Source organism: Coregonus lavaretus, assembly GCF_964263955.1.
Source record: "Coregonus lavaretus genome assembly, chromosome: 38".
Classification (NCBI taxonomy): Eukaryota; Metazoa; Chordata; class Actinopteri; order Salmoniformes; family Salmonidae; genus Coregonus; species Coregonus lavaretus.
Window position 1 is genome coordinate 17107688 of NC_140025.1, and position 27175 is coordinate 17134862.

Here is a 27175-nt window from a genome sequence, read left to right on the forward strand (position 1 = left end):
GTTGTTCAACATTGCAAGTTTAATGCAAGGACAGGCAGAAATAGCAGTTTCGGCATCGTCACTCAGTGTTAAAGTATATGCAGAGAGCCCACTTCATACTACAACTATAATGACTTTCCCAGCTGGCATAGCAAAAACATTATTGATTGACTCATCATGCAATGTCTCGAGGATATACCTAAATTCATAGTTTAAGTACTACAGTAACATTATGCGCAAGGGGAATTACTTAGTTATTTTGACATTGTAGCAATGGCACAAGGAATGTATCTGGAAGAAAACAGTGTGGCTACAGAGACGAGGGAGGGAGGTATGGTCTTTGAAGAATTCCATTATAGCCTAGTTGTTTGACCAAATATCTATTATAACAATAAGAGGTTGACTTTTCAGCAAAAGGCTATAGGAGACATTTACTACGCAGGTCAGTAGAGCCACTGCATTTAGGTGGGGGCCAATGTATTTTGAGGTAGGGTATTTTGGGGATGGGGGCCAGGGTGTGTTTGGGCAGGTGTGGTTGTACGGGGGTGAGGTTTAGCCCTGCGTGTTGGGGTTCCAGACGATGCGTCCGTCATCCCCCAACCTCACACCGCCCCCGGCCACCAGTTCCAGGGCGGCAGGGAAGGCCCGGTGCTCTGCCTCCCGGATGCGATCTGATAGGCTCTCCTCAGTGTCATTCATCAACACAGGCACCGCCTCCTGCGCAATGATGGCCCCGGCATCAACCTCTTCCTGTGGACAAAAGTTAAGGCAGGGAAATATTTAGGTCCTGTCCATAGACGACTCGGTGCCCAAAAGCCTGTTTTAGCATGGGCATCGCCATTTTTAAGTAGTCAACTGGGTGGGACTTCATATGGGTTAAGGAAGGATCACATAATTTCATCCAGGTCATAACGAGGGATCAGCCAATTAATTATAATCGTGAGAAAACATTCCATAACTGCAGGTGGCAGTAAATTGTCAACATTGGCTTTATACCTGTTTAAAACACACTCCAGGTGGCAGTATGCACCCTTTCAGTTTGTTACCAACTCATAGTAGTAGAATAACTGACTACTTCAAAATGGAGATGGCCTCAATGGCACCGTCTGTGCACTCACAGACACAAAAGATGAGTCGTCTATCTAAGTCTACGGTCCTGTCCCGGAACAACCCATAGCCTCTAACCCTAGGCACTTATGTATCTGAAAGGATTGGATAGGTCTAAGCAATATGGCTATAATTCCACCTAATGTATCAGAGAAATCCGTTTGGATCAACATGTGCCTAGCCCTAGGGGGTGAGGGGTTGTTTCTGGATAAAGCCCTTTCGAAATCAAGATATGGATAACAAACTAAATGTGGAACATTTTTCAACCATGTTCTGCAGTGGAGCAGGAAACACAGGATAAGTTTGGCTTTAAGATCAGATTTCTTCAATTTTTTTAGTCATTTAGCAGACACTCTTATCCAGAGCGACTTACAGTTAGTGAGTGCATACATTTCATACTGGCCCCCCGTGGGAATCGAACCCACAACCCTGGCGTTGCAAGCTCCATGCTCTACCAACTGAGCTACAGGAGGCCCACGGGGGGTAATTTCTGATCTGAGCTCATAATAATAATAATAAGCCATTTAGCAGACGCTTTTATCCAAAGCGACTTACAGTCATGTGTGCATACATTTTTGTGTATGGGTGGTCCCGGGGATCGAACCCACTACCTTGGCGTTACAAGCGCCGTGCTCTACCAGCTGAGCTACAGAGGACCTCATTTCTATACCAACATCCGGTTATGGTTAGTATTGGTGAGCAGAGGCAGGACCTGTTCTCAGTACAGTACTTACAGCCACAAAGTGGACGGTGCAGCCAGTGACCCGTGCCCCCGCCTGTAGAGCCTGCTTCTGGGCATTCACCCCCTTGAATGCGGGCAGCAGGGACGGATGGATGTTCAGCAGTTTTCCTACAACACACAAAATACATTAATTCTCACATATGTGCACACACTCGCACAAACATAATATCAAAGCATTGTTAATAGAGTGAAAGCGTACCCAAACACGCTCCAGCCCAGCTTGATCAAAAAAAGGAAAATAAATCGGGTGCTCGACTGAGGGATTTGATCATTTCAAAAAGCATTCTTTACCCCATGTAACTTCAAGGGAGAGCAAGTGAAGTTAAGGAATGCTTTTTTGGATCAAATCACCGTTTTCTGTGTGATACATAGACATCACATAAAAATACACACAAACCTACTATTGATACACACACAAAGCTGGGTGGTCCTACCGTTCCATTTCCTGACGAAGGACCCTGTCAGGATCCTCATGAAGCCGGCGAGACACACCACCTCCACATCGAATTCCTCCAGCACGCGGTCAATGGTGCCGTCAAACTCTGCCCGGCTACCGTACAGCTTATGGTCAACTACCCGTGTCTGAATGCCGGCCAGAGAGGCCCTTTTGAGGCCCAGAACCCCCGGCCTATTGGAGATCACCACCACGATCTCTGCTGAGCTGGACGTTCTCTTGGCCTGCTCCATCAGCGCCTGCAGGTTGGTGCCTGACACACACAATACACTTAAGGCAGTGCACACTGGTATACAGATTACATTTATAACTGGAGAACTGCAATTAGCTATGGGGCACTAGCATCCACTTAACTGCAATTCTACACATATACAGACTCTACTTAGACATCTTTCACAGTAAGGAACCATCTACCTAATGTTGAAATTTGGGTGAAGTATCCCTTTAACAATGGCCTACAGCAGGGGTCTCAAACAGGTAGATCGCGAGCTACTAGTAGCTTGCAGCCCACCTATGAGTAGCTCGCCAAACAATTCTGAAAGTAGATGCAATTTTCACGTGTTCCATCGCAAACTGTCAAACAAATCTCACAAGTATCAGACACCGCCAGCTCACAGCTACCATTTAATGAACGCAACATTGACATTATCCCACCCCTAGTTAGCCACGATTGGCTTAAAAAGCCAAACCTAACAATATCTGCCAATTAATTTCCAGCAATATTGCCCGTAGGTCTGTGTGGTGCGCTCGTTTGTTTATCGCTCCGTGTGTAGTAGCCAGTTTAGTCTTGTGGGTTGACAGAAATACTTTCTCCAAAACCTTCTCAATTCTAATGTTAACAGCAAAGTAGGCTTACCTGGCAGAAGTATATCATGAGTAAGTATATCATTTGTATATATTATTTGTAAACTTTGCCATGACATTAGAAGGCACATTCCTCACTTGCTAGATGCGCAATTAAAAAAGGCCCAGATGTGGAATTAAATTAAAAATATATATTCTGATTTGATTTAAAATATCGACATGACTCAGAACATCCAATTTCATTGTTTCTCCATTAACAATTGTAATTTTAAGTGATTAATAAAAGTGAGAACATCATTTGGGAAAATAGAAAACATCAGATTGTATTGGGCCCCCCTTAGAGTTGTTTATTAACCGTTATTTTACCAGGTACATTGACAGAAAACATAGTGCACTACTTTCTCTTGTACACCAAGAACCCGGGAAGAGTTACAGGGGAGAGAAGAGAATGTGCCCATTTGATAGCCACCCCAAAAAAAAAAAAAAAAGTTGCTCACGACATGTTCGATCTTTTAAAAGTAGCTCTCATGCTAGAAAAGGTTGGAGACCCCTGGACTACAGTGATTTAATGGAGATTGTGTAAACTATGGCATGCACCAATAAGGGTGCTCCTATAGACATATTTCCTGGCCACGTCAAAAAGTTGTGCGTGCAGTTTCGAATCAGAAAGGGGCTTGTTTACATTATATTCAGATGCAGCGCATGCAAGTTAAACACGTTATCAGATGGTTATCGTCTACAACATCGCATATGTCGGAGGATAGCCAGCGAGGCAAGGTAAAATATCACAAATATAAGAATATACAGTGCCTTCAGAAAGTATTCATACCCCTTGACTTATTCCACATTTGTTGTGTTACAGCCTGAATTCACTAAATAGATCCCACCCCACCCCATCCATTTACACACACAATACCCCATAATGACAAAATGAAAACATGTTTAGAAATGTTAGCAAATTTATTGAAAATGAAATCTCATTTACATAAGTATTCACACCCCTGAATCAATACTTTCGTAGAAGCACCTTTGGCAGCGATTACAGTGGTGAGTCTTTCTGGGTAAGTCTAAAGAGCTTTCCACACCTGGATTGTGCAATATTTGCCCATTATTATTTTTAAGGACTTCAAGTCCTTAACAATTACAAGCATACCCATAACATGACGCAACCACCACTATGCTTGAAAATATGGAGAGTGGTACTCACTGTGTTGAATTGGATTTGTCCCAAACATAGCACTTTGTATTCAGGACAAAAAGTGAATTGCTTTGCCACATTTCTTGCAGTATTACTTTAGTGCCTTGTTGAAAATAGGATGCACGTTTTGGAATATTTTTTTTCTGTACAGGTTTCATTATTTTCACTGTCAATTAGGTTAGTATTGTAGAGTAACTACAATGCTGTTGACCCATCCTTAGTTCTCCCATCACAGCCATTAAACTCTGTTTTAAAGTCACCATTGGCCTTATGGTGGAATCTCTGAGCGGTTTCCTTCCTTACATTTACATTACATTTTACATTTTAGTCATTTAGCAGACGCTCTTATCCAGAGCGACTTACAGTTAGTGAATACATATATATTTTTTATACTGGCCCCCCTTGGGATTTGGAACCCACAACCCTGGCGTTGCAAACGCCATGCTCTACCAACTGAGCTACATCCGTCAACAGAGTCAGGAAGGATGCCTGTATCTTTGTAGTGACTGGGTGTATTGATACACCATCCAAAGTGTAATCAATAACTTCACCATGCTCAGAGATTCAATGTCTGATTTTTTATTTTATTTTCCCATCTACCAATAGATACCCTTCTTTGAAAGGCATTGGAAAACCTCCCTGGTCTTTGTGGTTGAATCTGTGTTTGAAATTCACTGCTCGACTGAGGGGTATAGAGATAAGGTATTCATTCAAAAATAAATGTTAACACTACTATTGCTTATTTAGGTTCGCCATTAGAAAAGCAGCATAACACTTAAACTCAAAACATTTCAGCTTTTTATTTTTTTATTAATTTGTAAAAAATATTTATAATTTCACTTTGATATTATGGGGTATTGTGTTTAGCCAATGACACAATATCTGCATTTAATCAATTTAAAATTCAGGCTGGAAAATGTCAAGGGGTGTAAATACCTTTTGAAGGCACTGCACTCTATGCTCTTGATTAACCCAGTTCTACCTCATAGTCCATTAAACTCTACAGTTCATTAATAATAATTCACAACAATAGCAATAAGGCACCTCAGGGGTTAGTGGTAGATGGCCAACATATCACGGCTAAGGGCTGTGTCCTAAGAACAGCCCTTAGTCGTGGTATATTGGCCATATACCACACATCCTTGGGCCTTATTGCTTAATCATAGCAGTCAAAACAAGTTAAAATCGACATCCATTGATGGAAAATGATCTGGCGAGTTTAATAAGGGCGAATTATCTTTTCTCTTACAACATTCTTAAGGTCACAATAATTATTATTTTGATGGAAAAACAAATTTAGCTTCTTAGAATATGCCGTTACAAATTACGCCGATATTCCTTCTTAATTTGCTCAATAACGCTACGGAAAAAGGGTTTATTGGATAAATGTGGCAACTTTTTTTTTTTTTTTTTTTTTGGGGGGGGGGGCTAGTTTTCAGGACTTGTGGGTGGGTTTTGAGAGGTCATTGGGGCTAGAAATGTTTGCTTGACCTGGCAACGCTGATCCCGACATCAGTGTATAGCTAATTCTGCTACAGGGATTTTTTATGAGAGCATGCACGCGCATCACTTGAACGTGACATTTGCTTGTAATAAATTACTATCTGTTGGCACTTGGCAGTGTTTTCAGATACAGTGACACACGCCATACACACGCCACTAACCTGTGCCTGAGATGAGGACGCCTACCCTGGTCCTCTTGCGGGGGACGGTGCTGCTGCTGTCCCCTTGAGACGCTCCGTTCTGCAGGGGCCCCAGGTCTACTACGCAGGGAGAGGGGCCTACACGCAGGCTCTGCTCCAGGTTCCTGATCACCACAGGCTTGGCCCCTTCACAAACAGGCACACACACACAAAATTCAGTAAAATGACAAAGATGAATACCACCAAGCACTGTGAGTCTTACCTGTGTGTGAGCTCATGCGTGTTTGAACCCATCAATACAAAAATTACATTTAATGTGAACATCTGAAGGGCATTTCCTCATTAACAAGATCGATTCTATACAACATACAGTTAGTTTCCTTATCGGTCTGTGAGTGTACAGAACCCATAATTCCTGAAGCATTGGAATGAGAGTTTCACTACTCATGCTTTAGGTCGTCACTCACCAGGCTGCTTGTGGGCCAGCGAGCCCACGATCCAGGCATCCTCATGGGCTTGGAGCTGCCTCAGGACCCTCTGGGCGTCCGGAAAGGCCACCACCAGCACGGCTCCAAGGCCACAGTTGAAGGTGCGCCCCATTTCCTCTTCGCACAAGCCCCCCTCCTTCTGGAGCCATGAGAACACAGGGGGGATGATCCAACGGGATGCGTCTGGGTGGGACATACAGTGCACACAGAGCAGCTCACACACACATTCAATATGAAGTAAATACTAACCACAGTTTAGAGCTGACCCCAATTAGTCGACTGGTCGATAGGCTGTTGGTCGACCGAGATTGTTTTAGTCGAGCAGTAACAAACAAACAAACATATACACACGCCCATCTCAGTAAACTAATCCATTGCGGAGGCCTAAACTAAAAGCCAATTTATGCTTGATCTGAAAACATGGTTGGAGGCTCCATATGGAGGGTGTGACGCAATTGCGGAGCCTCCAGATGCATGCATAGGCCAAATCGAGCTCCGTACCGCATCGCCATGCGCCTCCAAACATTTTTAACAATGTGGAGGCCTCTGTATAGCTCCGCATTGACGTGATTGGTTGACCATAGGGGGTACTTCCTGTATAAATGCAAACTCACTTCCTTGACAACAACTCTGCACTGCTTAGCGAAGCATGAATGCCCTGACTTCTGCTGAGGCCAGATCACTGTAAATGCTGCATGGCCAATGACCATGCGCCCAGATGCACAATGTACTTCCCTCTCCAGAATGCACTCTCTCCCGCCAACTTGTGCACATTCATTGTTTCATAACTTCATTGTGTTAATTGTTTGCGTTTGATTGTTAGTGTATATCAATTCCCCATTACATAAATCACCAGTTGTACATTTACCGTTAACTCCTAATCTACAAATGTTTGTTACTTTGGTTACGGTAATTTATTTTAATGCATTCAATATTATTATTCCAGTCTTCCCGTTCTCATTGTCGGAGTGGACACATTGATTGCAGAGTGCACAACCTATGCTACACTTGTGAGAAACATGTTTTGGTTTATTTCATTCCATTTACGAGTTTTAGACATTGTCTGTGGTCCTCTGTAGCTCAGCTGGTAGAGCATGACGCCAGGGTAGTGGGTTCGATCCCTGGGACCACCCATACACACACAAAAAAATTATGTATGCACGCATGACTAAGTCGCTTTGGATAAAGCGTCTGCTAAATGGCATATTATTATTCTTTTGTTTGGAGCACTCCTATCAATGTTGAGTAAGGACGCGCACATATAAAGGCCTATAGGCTACCTGGCCTGTGCGCAAATGTAGGCATACAAATGTGCGCATTTGGGGATCTGCTAGTATTTCTGATTGGCTTAACGCACCACCACTAATGACCTGTGGAGCTTCTCAAAGTAATGTTTTCTTCACGTCAAACAGCAAGCAAACAAAGTCGGTTTTCACATCCATTGAGAATTACAATAGTTCCTCAATGTATTACAAAAATCTTTCCAGCTCTCTCCCTTTCAATAACCACTCAGCCTGAAAGGGAAAAATGTCATGCTCCAAACCAATGGAAACGTCATAATATAGGACTACCTAGTTACTTCTAATTAGTTGCGTGACTTGGACTGAAATAGGTCCGATACTCATTTTGGGTGCTGGTACTGTTTATATTTAGGTGCAGGAGCGCCACAATACTTTTGAGTTAAAATTCTATAAGAGGTGCCGGTACTCAGCTCCGGTAAGCTCCTGCCCAAGTCAAGCACTGCTTCTTATCCCTTGCGCAAATAGCCTACAGCTGTGTCTGTCCCAAAATCTGAGGGCCCAGAATATTTTATACAATGTTGCAGGTTCGCTAGGGCAAGCTTCAGGCCAGGCCCAAGTTAATAGATGATACAATGTTTCAAGTTCGTTGCAGACAGGCCATGTGTAGCCAATGTAATTTATAGGATATGTATTTTTAAAATCAGGATATTTTCTACCTGCAATGTTGTTATTTGTTGGCTTTATACATAGTTATATATTTGTACAATGGCAGAATCTGTAAAAGCCAGCAGGATGGAAATAGTTGGGTCAGGTTATCTAGATCTCTGGCGCCTTTTTTATTTAACCAGGTAAGCCAGTTGAGAACAAGTTCTCATTTACAACTGCGACCTGGCCAAGATAAAGCAAAGCAGTGCGATAAAAAACAACACAGAGTTACATATGGGGTAAACAAAACAAAGAAATGCCTTCGAGGCATTTGTCTTATTTCATCAAAATGGTAAGCCTTAAGCATCAGACAAGCTTGATGCATATAGTTGGTTTTATTAAAACACATACGGTGTGTCTATATGGAAAAATACAAGTTAAAAAATTGACCAATCGATTGGTCGAAAGAACAGACTACTTTCGGTCAACCAAGATTTCTTTTTTGGTTGGGGACAGCCCTACCACAGTTAGTACAATTCAAAACAGCATCAGGTATCTGATATGGACAACTGTTTCATCCTCATACATTGTTTACCACTACACTTTAAAAACATGGGCAATAAGAGAAGTGTGTGTTTCTCTCTCACCCAGGTCAACGGACAGTTCCTGAGGCAGTACTCGGGGGATGTTCTCCAATAGGCCGCCCCCAGTGATGTGGGCGTAGGCCTTGATGGCGCCGCTGCGCAGGATTGGCAGGAGCAGGCGGCTGTAGATCTTAGTGGGCGTCAGGAGAACCTCGCCTGTCAATCAACATGGGGAAAGACTTTAGACGGGGAAAAGAGACCTCTAGGGGGAATTACTTTAATTATGATACATTGGATTCATAAAGCACTTTTCAAGGACCCAGATAAACCTTACAATAGTACAATTGAACAACAGTACAAAAGATGACCAATAGAGACTGGGATAAGACAGGTAACAGGCAGGAAGATAGCATGAGAGAAGAAAGATTGGGCAGAAAAACCCACAGAAATGATCTCTCAAATAAATGTAAGTTTACTCTGTGTAAGAGCTTCTATGATCTCATTAACCTACCCACGGTTTGTCCAGGTTTCCCGAAAGGTGCAGGGGAGCTGTAGGTGACTCCTGCCCTCTCCAGGACCTTCCGGACCAGGCTGAATCCGTTGCTGTGCACCCCCGAGGCGGCAACCCCGATGAGCAGGTCCCCCTCGCAAATGTCCCCCAGCCTGGGTAGCAGGGCGCCCCTCTCCACCGCCCCCACGCAGAACCCTGCCAAGTCGTACTCTCCGGGGCCGTACACACCGGGCATCTCCGCAGTCTCGCCGCCTGGATGAACGAACAGAAAAACGCACACAGTTGTTAACACAAATATATGATCAAACACACATGCATGCAGTTGCAAATGTGCGCACACACACACACAATGTAGAACCCAAAAATGGATGGCTGGCTCACGCCCAAGAATACAGATGGTTTCCAGTGTAGCAGCTAAAACCCTACTATGTTGGTTTTCACTACACCCCCAGTATACAGCCAGCATCTCCACTTTCTTACCACCTGAACACACAAAATATAGTGCGCACACACAGCCATCCTTGCATCTTAAGGCTGACATCCGACTGCCCCACCCCCCCCTCACCCAGTAGAGCGCAGCCCGCCAACCCGCAGGCCTCGGCCACGCCCCCGATCACGGCGGAGGCCACGCCCACATCCAGCCGGCCACAGGAGAAGTAGTCCAGGAAGAAGAGAGGCTCCGCCCCCTGGGCCAGCACATCGTTGACACACATGGCCACCAGGTCCTGTCCCAGGGTGCTGTGCTGCTGGCATGCCTGGGCAATCTAGAGAAGGCAGAGATGAGGGCAGAGGTCAAGTCATGAAGAGGTTGTTGGATCTCAATGTCTTTGTGATTCCTAGCATAATCTCTCCCCACCTGCTTAAAACACATTGGCGAAGGAGGTCTAAGAGTAGGGACCTTGGACCTTCTACGCCAATACAGCAGAGGAGGCGAGGAGATGGTATGTGCGGAATCACGGAAAGAGTAATTGATAAACAGCCAAAACATATGCACATGAACCTACATTTCTCTAACTGTGCTAGGCCAAAAAAACGGATAAAAAAAGAACGAAAAGCCTGTACTTGGAATATATTGCTCCCTAGCTTTATTCATGCACCAAAACATGCAATGCGGCTGCAATGTCTCATATACCGTTTTTTTGTTTTGAGAAGTCATGCCTACCTTGAGCTTGGTCCCTACTCCGTCTGTCCCAGACACCAGGATGGGGTCGATGAAGCCTGCAGCTTTGAGGTCAAAGAGGCCGGCAAAGCCCCCCAGCTCAGCGTTACACCCTGGTGGACAGGAAGGGAATAAAAGCAACACTGGTCTTTTACAAAATGAAGAACACATTGGGGAAAAAGTTTAATATACAAAACATTGTATATTTTTTAAAATAATATTCTATCCAGTTACCTTTACATCTGGTTGATGTAAAGGTCACTGGAAAAATAAAGGAAACACCAACATAAAGTGTATTAATAGGGTGCCGTCCCACCACGAGACACCAGAACAGCTTCAATGCGCCTTGGCATAGATTCTACAAGTGTCTGGAACTCTATTGGAGGGATGCGACACCATTCTTCCACAAGAAATTCCATCATTGGTGTTTTGTTGATGGCGTTCCCATTAGTGTTGAGATCTGGTGACTGACACATACACACTTTAAACAACCTATGCTCCTTTGAGACCCCTCTATCAAAGTCAATGAGATCCCATGGTAGCCAAATTAATGGGCAAGCAGGCATTTTTTATACATGACTATAAGCATGATGGATTGTTAATTAACTCAGCAACCACACCTGTATGGAAGCACCTGCTTTCAATATACTTTGTATCCCTCATTTACAAGGGTTTCCTTTATTTTGGCAGCTACCTGTATGTCTTTTAAACACCAAAATAATTAATTAAATCAATTCATCCATCCATCCGCCCACCCATCCATATGTATATTGTAGAAAACAACTAATTTATGCTTCCTACAGCAATGTGTTTATAGATCAAAATCGAGGAAACTGTTCCAAATTCTATTTGAGTAAAACTGTGTCTACAGGTACAGTATTTGTTAAAGCCCTGGGCACTACAATACATCACTTACTTTAATTATCCAACACCCAGATAAAGTAGACAAGACAAATAACCTAATTTCTTTCCTCCGGTTCATTTCACAAGGGAAGGAAAATCATTTACCTTCTTGGACCTTCGTAATTAGTTGGATAAGGTGAAACCATGATAGGTTGACTGAGAGACTGCTTTAGTGCAGGGCATGTAATGAAATGCCCAATCCCAAACCGACCCCTAGCACCTTGTCCCTCTAAAAATAGGCTAGGTAGAGGTTTTTTCCATAATGCTTATACCAGTGTTTCCCAGCCATTCCACTTATTTGTTCAATTCCAGTACCAGCACACCTGATTTAACTAATCAGAGGCTTGATGATTAGTTGACCTGAATAGTTCAAAAGGTGGAATTCGAACAGGCAGGGTACTCAGCGAGATTTGGGAAACTAATCATATATCCAATCTTACACAGATCATTACAAGTGGATAGGTATGAGTTTGGGAAAAGCACTGCAGCTCTCCAGGCTGTCTAGCTAGTTGCTCAGCTGTAGCCGTTCTGATTAAAGGCAATGAGAGGGGGTTGACGTGACTACCTGAGCGAGAGGTGGCCTTGGCCAACGGCTTGATCATGTCCACCAGCCGGTTGCCCGCAGCGATGTCCACTCCGCTGTCCTTATAGGTTAGGCCTCTGCTGGGGGAGGGACACACAGCAAGGGTCAGAGGTTATGGTGAGACGACCAACCAATCAGGCTACAGCTATTTGCCCTCTACCAATGTCAGTGTGACTCAACAGGCTATTGTCTGTCTATGTCAAATCAGGTGGTCCCTCAATCCAGCTTCTACCTCCCATTACCAGATTGAGTTATATCACACTAATGTAAAAAATATATATATACTGTCATGTATAAGAATGACTTTGGGTAGACTACCTACAAATGTTTCTCTGTCCAAAGTCCATTGACCCATTCTTATCAAGGGGTACAAATCATGAGTCGTGCTAGCTAGGCCAACCTCCAATTTAATGCAGATTACCTTCAACCAATGCTTACGCCAATCCAACATAAATAACTAGGAAAAAATTCAAAATATGAAAACTAAAAGTCAGACTGGAACTCTACACAGTAGCAGTAAACAGAATGAAATGTCACTAGACAATCTCTACTGGAATGTGAGAGTTCATAGTAGGTTCATACTAAATGCACTGTTTCTAGGCCAAATCTACATGTAAACAACCGACAGACACCGAGGTAGACCTTGTCTAGGGTTACCCAATAGCCCCTCCTGTCAATATGTACTCTAATAAACAAAATATAGGGTTCTAACCTGACGATGGTCAAACTATTACAGTGAAATTATGAATGAGGAGTGTTTAGGATGCCAAAAGTCCTTTATCTGTGTGTATGTGTGTTCAGTGTTAATGAGTGTTCAGTTTGTGTGCGTTTAGTGCGTCCACCCTGTCCCCTCTCACACACACCTGTGCTGGGTGAGGTGGGCGATGGCTCGGTGGCCGATGTCACGTCGGTACACGGCTCCCGGGAACCCTACGGCGGCCACGCCCCGATTGGCTGCGTGCAGGGCCATCTCCAGGGACGACCTAACAGCGGTGACAGTGAGGACACGGCCCCCGCTGGAGACCACGCCACCTTCCTTCAGCGCCGTTCCGGCGTGGAACACCTGTACCCCTGTCTCCTCCACCTGAGACAGACCTGTTAGAGTCAGAGTCGAGAGTGAGTATTATAGGGAGCGTATTAGAGGGAGTGATAGAGAGAGATGGAGGGAGGGAGTGTATGAGATGGAGATAAAAATGAGTCCCTACTCTCCCCCTACTTTAATCAGTTTCCACCAATTAGCGGCAGATTTTCATGCGAATATTCTAAAATCTGCATAAAAACAAAAACGCACATTTTCCCACCAGAGATGCATTTCCATCAAATTGACTTGTTGCAGGTAATAATAATAATAATAATAATAATAATAAGCCATTTAGCAGACGCTTTTATCCAAAGCGACTTACAGTCATGTGTGCATACATTTTTACGTATGGGTGGACCCGGGGATCGAACCCACTACCCTGGCGTTACAACCGCCATGCTCTACCAATTGAGCTACAGAGGACCTGTGCGTGATGTACTGCACATTAAAAAAACGTATACGGTTATATTCCCATGTACTGAATAAAACATACAAGTTAAATGGGTTTCCATTGCATTTTCAACTCTATTGATGGTTTGGTCACAAAATAAATGGCGTTATATCGCGAGTGTGCCCACTCTGGTCTTGGCACGTGCGCTCTTTATAGAACGGCCCGCAGATACAGTGGGGGGTATAACCTACAAGAGATTATTGTGGACCCCAAATTTTTTTTTTGCCAAACAGCAGCCAAGCATCAATTATCATGTCACCCTGTGAAGTTCATAACTTATTTCATCTGTAGCCATTACAGGGGTTTCCAAACATTTTCACTCGGCGCCCCCTTTCAGCATTACAACAAGATCTCTGGGCTAAATAAACATAATAAAAATACATTAGCTGACATGGGCTAGTTGATCTGTACATTTCTTACAAGTTATAAATAGCTCTAAGGTATACAATGACTAACATGACAAGAGGAACTGATGATGCATTACCCAATTTCCAAATTGCACCTTGTGCATTCTACTATTACAACTTTCAAGAGTAAGTTTAAAGCCGGACTAAGTTTAAAGCCGGACTGAGTTCCTCGCGCCCCAGTTTGGGAACCACTGGCCTAATAAAAACTGCATGCTTTCCGAGTCGTAGTGGGATGACCACACACACCATATCACAAAGTTTACTTCGATATGATGGCTATTATATCGATATTTGCGCATAAAAGCGTTTCCACCACCATTTCTCGTATAATTAATTTTACCGACACAAAAATATCCCACCTTGTTGGCAAAACAAAATACGCTACACATTTGGAAAGTTAACCAACAAATGTGTTGTTTCCATCAGGCCTCTCATGACATTTTTTATCCAACATGTACTTTACTCACATAAAAAGGTTGGATGGAAACCTGGTTAATGTTATGTAATTAGTTGATAGGTCGGTTGTTCAGTGTCGGTTACGACTGACAGCAGATCTGTTCCAAACATGGGAATATTCACTAGGAATCAAACGAAAGAACACTGAGGCAAACGGAATGAAATGTGGAGGGACCTACCGGAATTTGTCCAATGGAAACTTATTTTAGTTGCAAAACATTTTGCTACGGTGTTTGACTAATGAATACACCCCAGGCAAGTAGAGCGTGGACAGAAGCGTACCTACCTGTGATTGCAACACCTTTCTTATAGGAGCCGGGGTAGCCGGGGCTGGCCATGACCACAGTGACTGCAGAGCTGTCCTGGTGCCACACAGTGGTGCTGGATGCTAACTTCCCCTGCAGGGTGCTCTGGAGCACCTCGTACAGGTCACTCTTCAGGAGGGGCATCAGCACCTAGAACAGGGTCACGTTCAGTGCGAAGAAAATCTTTTGATTCAGAGTGGGGATGTAATACTGGAATGTCCATTTTCACACTGTAAAATGTTTTGGTAAGGTTTGCCCAACTGAACATGATTCAGGCAAGATCGGAATTGTCCTAATAGGCACAGATCCAGGACCAGTTCATCCTCCATTAATCTTAACCTTACCCATTAGTGGAGTGCAATTGCAAAACTTGCCTTATAAGCTATATGATGATAAAATAGAGCAGAGACATACCAATAACACATGCTCACACACACAGTTGACAAACCTGACACTCTGGGTCGCCGAAGCGACAGTTGAACTCCAGGACCTTGGGCCCCTGCTTGGTCAACATCAGCCCAGCGTACAGCACACCTGAAAAAGGATGACGACAGGTAAACAAGCAAGTCAGACACAAATAAACGACAGAAAGAGGGACCCAATTTTGCACCCCTTTCATTTCCACTCCACACAATAACCAGTGTGCTGCATGCAGTTCATTACTTACCCACATAGGGGGCACCCTCCTCCTTCATGCCATCCACAGTCTTCTGGAGGACAGTCTCTCTGATCTTCTGCAACAGCTCCTGAGACACCTGGACACAGACAGTGAGGACAAACAGGTGGACAAGCAATAGCAGGTGGTGGACAGACAATAGCAGGTTGTGCACAGAGAGAGACTACATACAAGTCCTACACATTCTGAGCAATGTGAGACAACGGTCGGTGGTTATCAAGAGTGTGTGTGTGGGCGTGTGTACCTGCGGGGTGGGGCAGTAGGCCCCCATGCCGCCCGTGTTGGGGCCCAGGTCCCCGTCCTGCAGGCGTTTGTGGTCCTGGGCCGGGGGCATGGGGGACACAGTGCAGCCATCACTGAAACACAGACACTACACGGGAGAAGAGAGGAAGAGAAAGAGCAAGTAGTTAGTAAATGCCAATAATGGAACCGCATATTGAATTGTCAGGTAGTGAGCAAAATAACCATAACATTTTAAGTCGCTCTGGATAAGAGCGTCTGCTAAATGACTTAAATGTAAATGTAAATAGGAAAAGCACATTATCCAATGTATTCTTTGCACAGATCTGTGCTATTTTGCGTGACAATTTGTTTTGGCCCACTATGTAAGAAAAAGAAAGAGGACCAGACACTCACAGACACTTCCTCTCCCTCCAGAAGTTCCTCCACCACCACAGTCTCCCCGGCAGAGCCGAATGCCTTGTCCTGCAACACACACACACACAGGCATGCACACCTTCGCTTTAAAATGGGAGCTGGATTTGTCGAGTCAAGACGAGAGATCAAATCAAAATGTTATTTGTCACACGCGCCGAATACAACTGGTGTAGAAATGCTTGCTAATGAGCCCTTCCCAACTATGCAGAGTAAAAAAATTAAAATGGTAACACAAGAGAAATCAAATAAAGTACACAAGAATGGAGCTATATACAGGGAGTACCAGTATCAGATCAATGTGCAGAGGCACGAGGTATTTGAAGTAGATATGTACATGAAGTCAGGGTAAAGTGACTAGGCATCAAGATAGGTTATAAGAGTCAAATAAAAAACAGAGTAGCAGCAACAAATGAGTGTAAAAGTGTACGCGGTGTCAACATGTGTTGGTTGTGTGGCAGTGTCAATGTAGTGTGTGTGAGATTGAGTGTGTGTATATAAACTCAGCTAAAAAAGAAACGTCTCTTTTTCAGGACCCTGTCTTTCAAAGATAATTCGTAAAAATCAAAATAAACTTCACAGATCTTCTTGTAAAGGGTTTAAACACTGTTTAGGGTTTAAACACATGCTTGTTCAATGAACGATAAACAATTAATGAATATGCACCTGTGGAATGGTCATTAAGACACTTACAGCTTACAGACGTTAGGCAATTAAGGTCACAGTTATGAAAACTTAGGACACTAAAGAAGCCTTTCTACTGACTCTGAAAAACACCAAAAGAAAGATGCCCAGGGTCCCTGCTCATTTGTGTGAACGTGCCTTAGGCATGCTGCAAGGAGGCATGAGGACTGCAGATGTGGCCAGGGCAATAAATTGCAATGTCCGTACTGTGAGACGCCTAAGACAGCGCCACAGGGAGACAGGACGGGCAGCTGATTGTCCTCGCAGTGGCAGACCACGTGTAACAACACTTGCACAGGATCGGTACATCCAAACATCACACATGCGGGACAGGTACAGGATGGCAACAACAACAACTGCCCGAGTTACACCAGGAACGCACAATCGCGCCATCAGTGCTCAGACTGTCGGCAATAGGCTGAGAGAGGCTGGACTGAGGTCTTGTAGGCCTGTTCTAAGGCAGGTCCTCACCAGACATCACCGGCAACAACGTCGCCTATGGGCACAAACCCACCGTCGCTGGACCAGACAGGACTGGCAAAAAGTGCTCTTCACTGACGAGTCGCGGTTTTGTCTCACCAGGGGTGATGGTCGGAATCTCGTTTATTGTCGAAGGAATGAGCGTTACACCGAGGCCTGTACTCTGGAGCGGGATCGATTTGGAGGTGGAGGGTCCATCATGGTCTGGGGCGGTGTGTCACAGCTTCGTCAGACTGAGCTTGTTGTCACTGCAGGCAATCTCAACGCTGTGCGTTACAGGGAAGACATCCTCCTCCCTCTTGTGGTACCCTTCCTGCAGGCTCATCATGACATGACCCTCCAGCATGTCAATGCCACCAGCCATACTTCTCGTTCTGTGCGTGAATATCAGTGTTCTGCCATGGCCAGCGAAGAGCCCGGATTTCAATCCCATTGAGCACGTCTGGGACCTGTTGGATCGGAGGGTGAGGGCTAGGGCCATTCCCCCTAGAAATGTCCGGGAACTTGCAGGTGCCTAGGTGGAAGAGTGGGGTAACATCTCACAGCAAGAACTGGCAAATCTGGTGCAGTCCATGAGGAGGTTATGCACTGCAGTACTTCATGCAGCTGGTGGCCACAACAGATACTGACTCCCCCTTTGTTCAGGGACACATCATTCAATTTCTGTTAATCACGTCTGTGGAACTTGTTCAGTTTGTGTCTCAGTTGTTGATTCTTATGTTCATACAAATATTTACACGTTAAGTTTGCTGAAAATAAACGCAGTTGAGAGGACGTTTCTTTTTTGCTGAGTGTATATACAGTTGAAGTCGGAAGTTTACATACACTTAGGTTGGAGTCATTAAAACTTGTTTTTCAACCACTCCACAAATGTCTTGTTAACAAACTATAGTTTTGGCAAGTCGGTTAGGACATCTACTTTGTGCATGACACAAGTAATTTTTCCAACAATTGTTTACAGACAGATTATTTCACTGTATCACAATTCCAATGGGTCAGACGTTTACATACACTAAGTTGACTGTGCCTATAAACAGCTTGGAAAATTCCAGAAAATGATGTCATGGCTTTAAAAGCTTCTGATAGGCTAATTGACATAATTTGAGTCAATTGGAGGTGTACCTGTGGATGTATTTCAAGGCCTACCTTCAAACGCAGTGCCTCTTTGCTTGACATCATGGGAAAATCAAAAGAAATCAGCCAAGACCTCAGAAAAATAATTGTAGACCTCCACAAGTCTGGTTAATCCTTGGGAGCAATTTCCAAACGCCTGAATGTACCACGTTCATCTGTACAAACAATAGTACGCAAGTATAAATAACATGGGACCGCGCAGCCGTCATACTGCTCAGGAAGGAGACACGTTCGGTCTCCTTGAGATGAACATACTTTGGTGCGAAAAGTGCAAATCAATCCCAGAACAACAGCAAAGGACCTTGTGAAGATGCTGGAGGAAACAGGAACAAAAGTATATACATCCACAGTAAAACAAGTCCTATATCGATATAACCTGAAAGGCCGCTCAGCAAGGAAGAAGCCACTGCTCCAAAACCGCCATTAAAAAGCCAGACTACGGTCTGCAACTACACATGGGGAAAAATATTGTACTTTTTGGAGAATTGTCGTCTGGTCTGATTAAACTAAATTTTTTGGCCATAACGACCATCATTATGTTTGGAGGAAAAAGGGGGTTGCTTGCAAGCCGAAGAACACCATCCCAACCGTGAAGCACGGGGGTGGCAGCATCATGCTGTGGGGATGTTTTGCTGCAGGAGCGACTGGTGCACTTCAAAATAGATGGCATCATGAGGAAGGAAAATTATGTGGATATATTGAAGCAACATCTCCAGACATCAATCAGGAAGTTAAAGCTTGGTCGCAAATGGGTCTTCCAAATGGACAATGACCCCAAGCATACTTCTAAAGTTGTGGCAAAATGGCTTAAGGACAGAGTGGCAATCACAAAGCCCTGACCTCACTCCTATAGAAACTTTGTGGGCAGAACTGAAAAAGCATGTGCGCGCAAGGAGGCTTACAAACCTGACTCAGTTACACCAGCTCTGTCAGGAGGAATGGGCCAAAATTCACCCAATTTATTGTGGGAAGCTTGTGGAAGGCTACCTGAAACGTTTGACCCAAGTTAAACAATTTAAAGGCAATGCTACCAAATACTAATTGAGTGTATGTCAACTTCTGACCCACTGGGAATTGGATAAAATAAATAAAAGCCGAAATAAATCATTCTCTCTACTATTATTCTGACATTTCACATTCTTAAAATAAAGTGGTGATCCTAACTGACCTAAGACAGGGAATTTTTACTAGGATTAAATGTGAAAAACTGAGTTTAAATGTATTTAGCTATGGTGTATGTAAACTTCCGACTTCAACTGTGTGTGTGTCTGTATATTACACTACAGCTCAAAAGTTTGGGGTCACTTAGAAATGACCTTGTTTTTGAAAGAAAAAAAAGAAAAAGGTCCATTAAAATAACATCAAATTGATCACAAATACAGTGTAGACATTGTTAATGTTGTAATTGGCTATTGTAGCTGGAAACGGCAGATTTCTTTATGGAATATCTACATGGGCCCATTATCAGCACCCATCAATCCTGTGTTCCAATGGCACAGTGTTTGCTAATCCAAGTTGATCATTTTAAAAAGGCTAATTGATCATTAGAAAATTATTTTGCAATTATGTTAGCACAGCTGAAAACTGTTGTGCTGATTAAAGAAGCAATACAACTGGCCTTCTTGAGACTAGTTGAGTATTTGGAGCATCAGCAATTGTGGGTTTGATTAAAGGCTCAAAATGGCCAGAAACAAATAACTTTCTGAAACTCGTCAATCTATTCTTGTTCTGAGAAATTAAGGCTATTCCATGCGAGAAATTGCCAAGAAAGTGAAGATCTCGTACAACGCTGTGTACCACTCCCTTCACAGAACAGCGCAAACTGGCTCTAACCAGACTAGGAAGAGGAGTTGGAGGCCCCGGTGCACAACTGAGCAAGAGGACAAATACATGAGTGTCTAGTTTGAGAAACAGACTCCTCACAGGTCCTCAACTGGTAGCTTCAATAAATAGCACCCGCAAAACACCAGTCTCAACGTCAACAGTGAAGAGGTGACTCCGGGATGCTGACCTTCTAGGCAGAGTTGCAAAGAAAAAGCCATATCTCAGACTGGGCAATAAAAGAAAAGATTAAGATGGGCAGTCTGAGATATGGCTTTTTCTTGGATGAGCAAACACAACGTGCCATTGGAACACGGGACTGATGGTTGCTGATAATGGGCCTCTGTACGCCTATGTAGATATTCAATTTTAAAAAAATCAGCCGTTTCCAGCTACAATAGCCATTTACAACATTAACAACGTCTACACTGAATTTCTGATCAATTTGATGTTATTTTAATGGACAAAAAATTAGATTCTTTCAAAAACAAGGACATTTCTAAGTGACCCCCAAAATTTTGAATGGTAGCGTATTTAGTCTAGTGAGTGTGCGTAAGTGATACATCTCTCCCAAAAGAGCAACATTCAAGGCCCACAGATACCATTTTGGTGACAATCAAAAGAGAAGAATAGACTGTGGTATTCTGTCAGTACAGGAGCTCAGAGAGGAGGAGAAATAAGCCAACCAGAAAGCGGAAAGAGACTGGTAGTAGCTGGGGATTGGCATTTGAAATTATTTCACTATTCTAATATCATTATCTTTTTAAGAGGGGGAGGGCGGGGGATATCCGGATAGTCCCCAAAAAATATATTTCAAAAATGTTCTACTCTTTTGACCAATCATAATGACGCAAAATGCCACAATAGCAGACAGTGTGCAGTTTTTTTTTCTTCAGGGGGTAGCTTTTGGCTAAAGGTAGGCTAACAGCAACGGTGAACAAAGACTGATGTGTGCCATCATAGAACTGATTTGGTAAAAATAAAATTAAAATAAAAAAGGTTTTCTGGTGAGTGTTTTGCATTGATACGTGTCAGGTCTTGTGGACCCTCCGTAGGTGCACGCCTGTAGCCTAATCACTATTTGAAGTGGGGGGAAAAGCATACCGTTGTCAGGGCTGACTGGAGGGCTAAATGCACAACCCATAGCCCACGAGGGAGAAAAATAGCTTGAAAATAAAACAATCACTTTGTGCGTCCTCTGAACTGTAAGCTACATTTACAGTGTGCAACTGAAAACAATACAAAGTCTAAGCCACGTGACGTCTGAAGCAGCCGTAGCTCAGTAAGCTACATAAACACTACATTCTAAAAAAAATTGTTTTACAAGAATTAAGCATTTCAAATGTCATGGTATATTCTTGTGTGGCACAATGTAACATGTCCATGTTACACTGAGCAAAAATATAAAAGCAACATGTAAAGTGTTGGTCCCATGTTTGATGAGACATTTTCCAGACGCACAAAAATCATATTTCTTTAAAATGTTGTGTACAAATTTGTTTACATCACTGTTAGTGAACATTTCTCCTTTGCCACTATAATCCATCCACCTGACAGGTGTGGCATATCAAGAAGCTGATTAAAACAGCATGATCATTACACAGATGCACCTTGTGCTGGGGACAATAAAAGGCCACTTTAAAATGTGCCGTTTTGTCACACAACACAATGCCACAAACATCTCAAGTTGACGGACCGTGCAATTGGCATGCTGACTGCAGGAAAGTCCACCAGAGTTGTTGCCAGAGAATTGAATGTTCATTTCTCTACCATAAAACTTCCTCTAACGTCGTTTTAGAGAATTTAGCAGTACGTCCAACCGGCCTCAATAGTGCAGACCACTTGTAACCACGCCAAGCCCAGGACCTCCACATCCGGCTACTTCACCTGCGGATCGTCTGAGGGGAGGTGGGTGCTGAGGAGTATTTATGTCTGTAATAAAGCCCTTTTGTGGGGGAAAAGAAAAGCATTCTGATTGGCTGGGCCTGGCTCCAAGGCCCACCCATGGCTGCACCCCTGCCCAGTCATGTGATCTATAGATTAGGACCTAATGAATTTCAGATTTCCTTATATGAACTGTAACTCAGTAAAACCTTTGAAATTGTTGCATGTTGCGTTTATATTTTTGTTCAGTATAATTTAAGGCCGGGGCTACGAATACAGTTTTGACCCCCCGCCCCCCTGGAAACGTCTTTCTCAAATCTAAGGATCCGAATCATGTTCTGTCCATGTGTTATTTTACACACACTCACATTTCGCTCTTTACTCACCCTCTTCTGAACCCTCAACCAATTTGATGATGTAGCCCCTCTCTGCCTCATTTTTGAACAGCTGCAATTTGAAAGAACATTCCAAAAATACTGTATGTATGAAGGATAAAACCTTCTGTCTGTTGTAATGCCTATTGCCGTAGCACAAGCAAGATGCAGTCCACACATTGCATTAAGCAAAAACAATTACCGTTGTGTGATGATGTAATCTTTATAGTTATGCTGCCATATAGCCAGCAGTCTGCCTCCTGTTTAGCCAATGTTTGCAATGATGAAAAAAAGAACATTAAAATCGCTATCGAATGCCTGTCTGTGTCTTGCTTGTTTGATATGCTGTGTAGGCTACATATAGATTGCCTAAATAGCTGCATGTAACTCCCCTCCTGAAAAAACAACATGAAATAGCTAGACAACCCGTTTGTGTCGTGCTTATGTTTGCAATAGCCTAGGCTACCGTCACAACAGACAAATAACTACGTTTGTTCAAACTATTTTGTGTACAAGCGGCAGCGGAGTCACAGAGTGACTGAACAGCAGCTGAAAGGAGGTAGGCTAGTGGATCCCGCATGTGCAGAAATCTCCGTATTTTTAGCAACAGCAAGTCGGGTTTCAGAAAATCCGTAACTGCAGCCACTCCATTCATTTAAACAGACAAAGCTTGTTCATTGTTCAATAGGATCAACAACAAAAAAATTATGACCACGGGGGGGTACTCCAGGCAGAGCAAAATTAAAAAAAGGTTTGGAACCACTGCCCTAGGTACCCTTTGAAAGACTATAGATATATATGTGCCATATTGCTTATTCCAATGCAACCCTTTCTGATCCACTATCTGTGAGTGCCCACAGATACAGCATACCCTCTCCGAATCCTAGCATGAACTATTAGGGTGGGAAATGCAAAACTGACTTTGGGTCACTTTGAAACTATACCTTCATTATGTCCAGCACAGCCTGGCAGGCCTCCTCCTGGTCCTTGGCAACAATGACACCCTTCCCTGCAGCCAGGCCACTGGCCTTCACCACCAGAGCAGGAAAACTGGCCCTGGTGTCAACACAGGGGTCAGGGGTTAAAGGTCAGAGAGCCGCAAAGGCAGGGTCAATTCTATTTCAATTCAGGAGATGGGTAGAAATTCATCTCACAAATTACACAATGTTGAGATGACACACAGCGAGCAAACTCAAACTGGGGATAGACTACCTGGACTTGTCCAATAAGAAACACTGTTTTCCGTTGCAAATCATTTTCCTATGGTGTGCCCTAATGAACTCATATCTCTCCAACACCCCCACCCCGGTACTGACGTGCGGATGTAGCTGCAGGCCTCCTGGGGGTCGGTGAAGGAGCACCAGCGGGCTGTGGGGATGCCATGACGGTCCATAAAGGCCTTGGAGAAACTCTTACTGGCCTCCAGCTGGGCAGCCTTCGCTGAGGGGCCGAAACACGGGACCCCCGCCGCTTGCAGGTCATCTACCATGCCTAAGAGAGGGGGGGGCAGATGAGATGGGAACGAAAGCGAGCGGATGAATGGGGATGGGAAAGAGGGAGGGAGGGACCAGAGAAAAATGGGAGGAAAGGAAAAGCATTATATTTGCAGTGCAGTGATAATTATATATATTTTTTACACCTTTATTTATCCAGGTGAGTCAATTAAGAACAAATTCTTATTTACAATGACGGCCTGGCCAACTTGGCATTTCCATTGTACCTGTACTGTTTCAGATGGCTGAATATGAAATGGGGAAGATAAGGATGTGTGCCACTCACCTGCTGCCAGAGGCACCTCAGGCCCTACCACCACCAGCCCCACGCTATGCTCCTTACAGAACTGAGCCAGAATAGAGTGGTTACTCACAGACACCTCTGTGCAGAGGGGGGGGGAGAAAGACGCACACAAATTTCAGATGCAACGGAGTGGCTAAGAGTTTTTTTTTTTTTTGATCACCTGACATGACCAGGAATTGTATGATCATGAAATGCGATCTCCAACTTCTCACCAGAGTTGGAGATCTTTCCACAGTTGGTGGTGCCAGCGTTCCCCGGTGCCACCAGGACCTGCTGGATGTGTGGCGACTGTGCCAGCTTCCACGCCAGGGTGTGTTCCCGCCCACCACTGCCAATCACCAGCACTCGCTCTGCCATGGCAACTGAATTACAGGTAGAAGGAAGAACCAATCACACAACATACACAAATGATCGAATCACCGAACCAGGGTGGTGCTCAGTAAGACACAACATCATGGAACTTTCAGATATAAATATATTCTGTAGAACAGAAATACTTCTCTGTCATGTAGAATAAAAGAAACGTGTCAGCTCAATACAATACATTTCTATCTGCAACCTTCAGAACATTGCACCCTACTGAATTCAATCCAGGTTAGTCTCTGGGCACTAACCGCGACAGTAAATAAAACAGTTTCTCAAATTACTTTAATTTATAATCCATAAAGGAAGCCATTTAATTGCATGTGAAAATTGACCTATGGTGCAGGGAGTCAGAAAATGAGGATCTTCCCCAAGGCCTCATCATCAGGCTGCTGTGAAAGATTGGTGACCTTTTGCTGGGGCCTAGCACTTAAATCACCTATTCATATGTCACATTGGTAGGGACACTGCCACCCATAAAAAACTGTCTCCAATTAGTTGTCATTGTCCAAGAGCCCATTCTGTGTAGGGACCCATTAAAGACGATGCTTCCTTTGCGTAAAAAACATTTTAAGCGACACATGATGTAGCGGTGTGTTAATGACAGTAGAAATAGGTTGGGGGGACAAAAATTGTACAACCCCTTGAATAGGAGGTAGGAGGGATGTAGGTATGCAGACCCTCAAGCAACTGTGCCCCTGATTATGAGTTCATATTTTTTGTGGCCCCCACCCGCATCAAAGTTCGCTATCACTGTTGTAGATGGCTTATATTTGGGTTGAAGAAGTGATGGGTATGCCTTTGCCCCAATCAATACTCCCCACAACACAAACAAACCAAGGGGTCAGAGTTTAAACCAGTCCTATCTCCCATTTTACCCAGTTGCCAAACTTTATCGAACGTTGCAGATAGAAATGCCATGAATAGAGCCTATGTGATTTCTTATTCTACATATCAGAGGCATGTTTGATCTACTTAGCCTATTTCTATCTGAATGTTCAACCCTGTTGAATGCGCCCCTGGATGGTCATGGTTCGAAGGGATCAGTTGTCAAATTAACATCAGATTTTACTTTTCATGGCAGGTTAGGAGAACTTAAGCAGCAGGCTAGGATAATTAACGTTGCAGGTCAGGATAATTTGGTTAAAAACACATTTTTACGTTAATTTGACAAAAGCTGGATCCCTTCTAGCCATGACCCCCCTGGAATGCCCTATAAGCCTACTGATACAATTCCTGAGGAGTATGTACCATATCTAGGTTACATCAGCAGACTATCAAATATGTGCTTTTCCATACAACGCAATAGATAATGTGAGTAGCACGATGCGCGTGGTTTCCAATTAGTCGACTCGCTCCCTTTGATTGGAATCACTCACTCATGTGACTCACGAGGCAATGGGACTATTAATTTACAGAGGACAGAACTTTTGAAGAGATAATTTGCTCAAAATGTACAAATGATGTTTTTAGCACAATTGATGCAATCAGTCCTAAAAACACAGGGTGGCAACGAGCAATTTTGTTACTAAGTTTGCTGACCAGTGATGGCAGTATGAAAAAATGTATGCACTCACTAAGTGTAAGTCGCTCTGGATATGACAAAAAAATAATAATGATCCCACTGGTTACAATGTAACAAATGTGGGTGAAATGGCTCCACAAGCAAAGTTAAACTACATAGTTAGCTAGCTACAACTGTAGCCAACTAGTTACAGCTTTTGAGTTCAGCCACACTCACTGTCATCGTTTGCTAACAAGTTGTGGTCCTCTGTAGCTCAATTGGTAGAGCATTGCGCTTGTAACGCCAAGATAGTGGGTTCGATCCCCGGGACCACCCATTCTTAAAAACGTATGCACACATGACTAAGTCGCTTTGGATAAACGCGTCTGCTAAATGGCATATTATTAAGTTCATTGACGTATCTATATATTAGCAGCCACATGCAAAAATAGTAACAAAAATCATCCTCTTTCGAAATTAGCCGTGTTCTTGTATTTTACCTAGGTAGCCAACTTCCCCATGATTCCAAGTTGTAGTTAGCATCGCATCACGATGGTAAAACTTTGACTCAGTGACCACACGTGCAACACTGGAAGTTCTCATAAAAACAACTTAGTTGAAGTCTATTAAAGCCAAACTCACATGTATCTTTTGCAGTGCCTGGTTAGTATTTTTGATGACAGAGCCCACGTCCAGATGTAATTTCCTTGCCCACAGCTCGGGGAGACTGCCTATTTGCACAGGGAGTATTTCAGCGTTAAAGTGCTAGTCGAAACTAGCAATTCGTAAATTTCCGACTTGCATCTGTTTGTAGTTATACACGTGCCGCGTTCAACCAGTAACAAGTCGGACATTTCCTATTATCCTAGTTCCAACTAGCACCTGAATGCAGCATATCAACTCTCAAACCACGTGGACCCAAAATGATACGCAACCGTGTTTGTTTAGCTTTTAAACGCGGGTCAAATAATGGATAAATGTAACTTCTATAGGGCATTTATTTAGGTAGTGTCTAATAAAAGGTCTTAAAATAGAGTTTATCATGTGCATATCAAGTTTTGTT

The 27175-nt window shown here is 43.6% G+C and overlaps 1 protein-coding gene across 1 annotated transcript; it reads right to left on the reverse strand.

The window, feature by feature from the left end:
* On the reverse strand, window positions 1–26843 carry LOC311112298 (trifunctional purine biosynthetic protein adenosine-3-like). Its single transcript, XM_084155351.1, has 21 exons — window positions 26755–26843; window positions 24458–24607; window positions 24228–24323; window positions 23765–23939; window positions 23393–23504; window positions 16054–16122; window positions 15662–15787; window positions 15409–15496; window positions 15190–15275; window positions 14723–14891; window positions 12905–13136; window positions 12024–12121; window positions 10559–10668; window positions 9962–10160; window positions 9397–9648; window positions 8949–9101; window positions 6395–6598; window positions 5949–6113; window positions 2263–2535; window positions 1821–1936; window positions 1–729 (listed from the first exon to the last, which is right to left on the reverse strand). Exons 2-21 carry the CDS (start codon window positions 24600–24602, stop codon window positions 532–534), a joined length of 3066 nt encoding a protein of 1021 aa, XP_084011477.1. The 5' UTR covers window positions 24603–24607; window positions 26755–26843; the 3' UTR covers window positions 1–531.
* Window positions 26844–27175: the final 332 nt, after the last annotated feature.

What these genes read in the sequence shown, in the direction of transcription:
- LOC311112298 (XM_084155351.1), bottom strand. Translation starts at nt 24,602, where the DNA reads ATGGCAGAGCGAGTGCTGGTGATTGGCAGTGGTGGGCGGGAACACACC. An exon ending in CAAGGCCACCTCTCGCTCAG is followed by an intron (nt 10,669 to 12,023) that starts GTAGTCACGTCA and finishes CCTGTCCACCAG; the next exon opens with GGTGTAACGCTGAGCTGGGG. An exon ending in GGCGGGCTGCGCTCTACTGG is followed by an intron (nt 9,649 to 9,961) that starts GTGAGGGGGGGG and finishes TCGTTCATCCAG; the next exon opens with GCGGCGAGACTGCGGAGATG.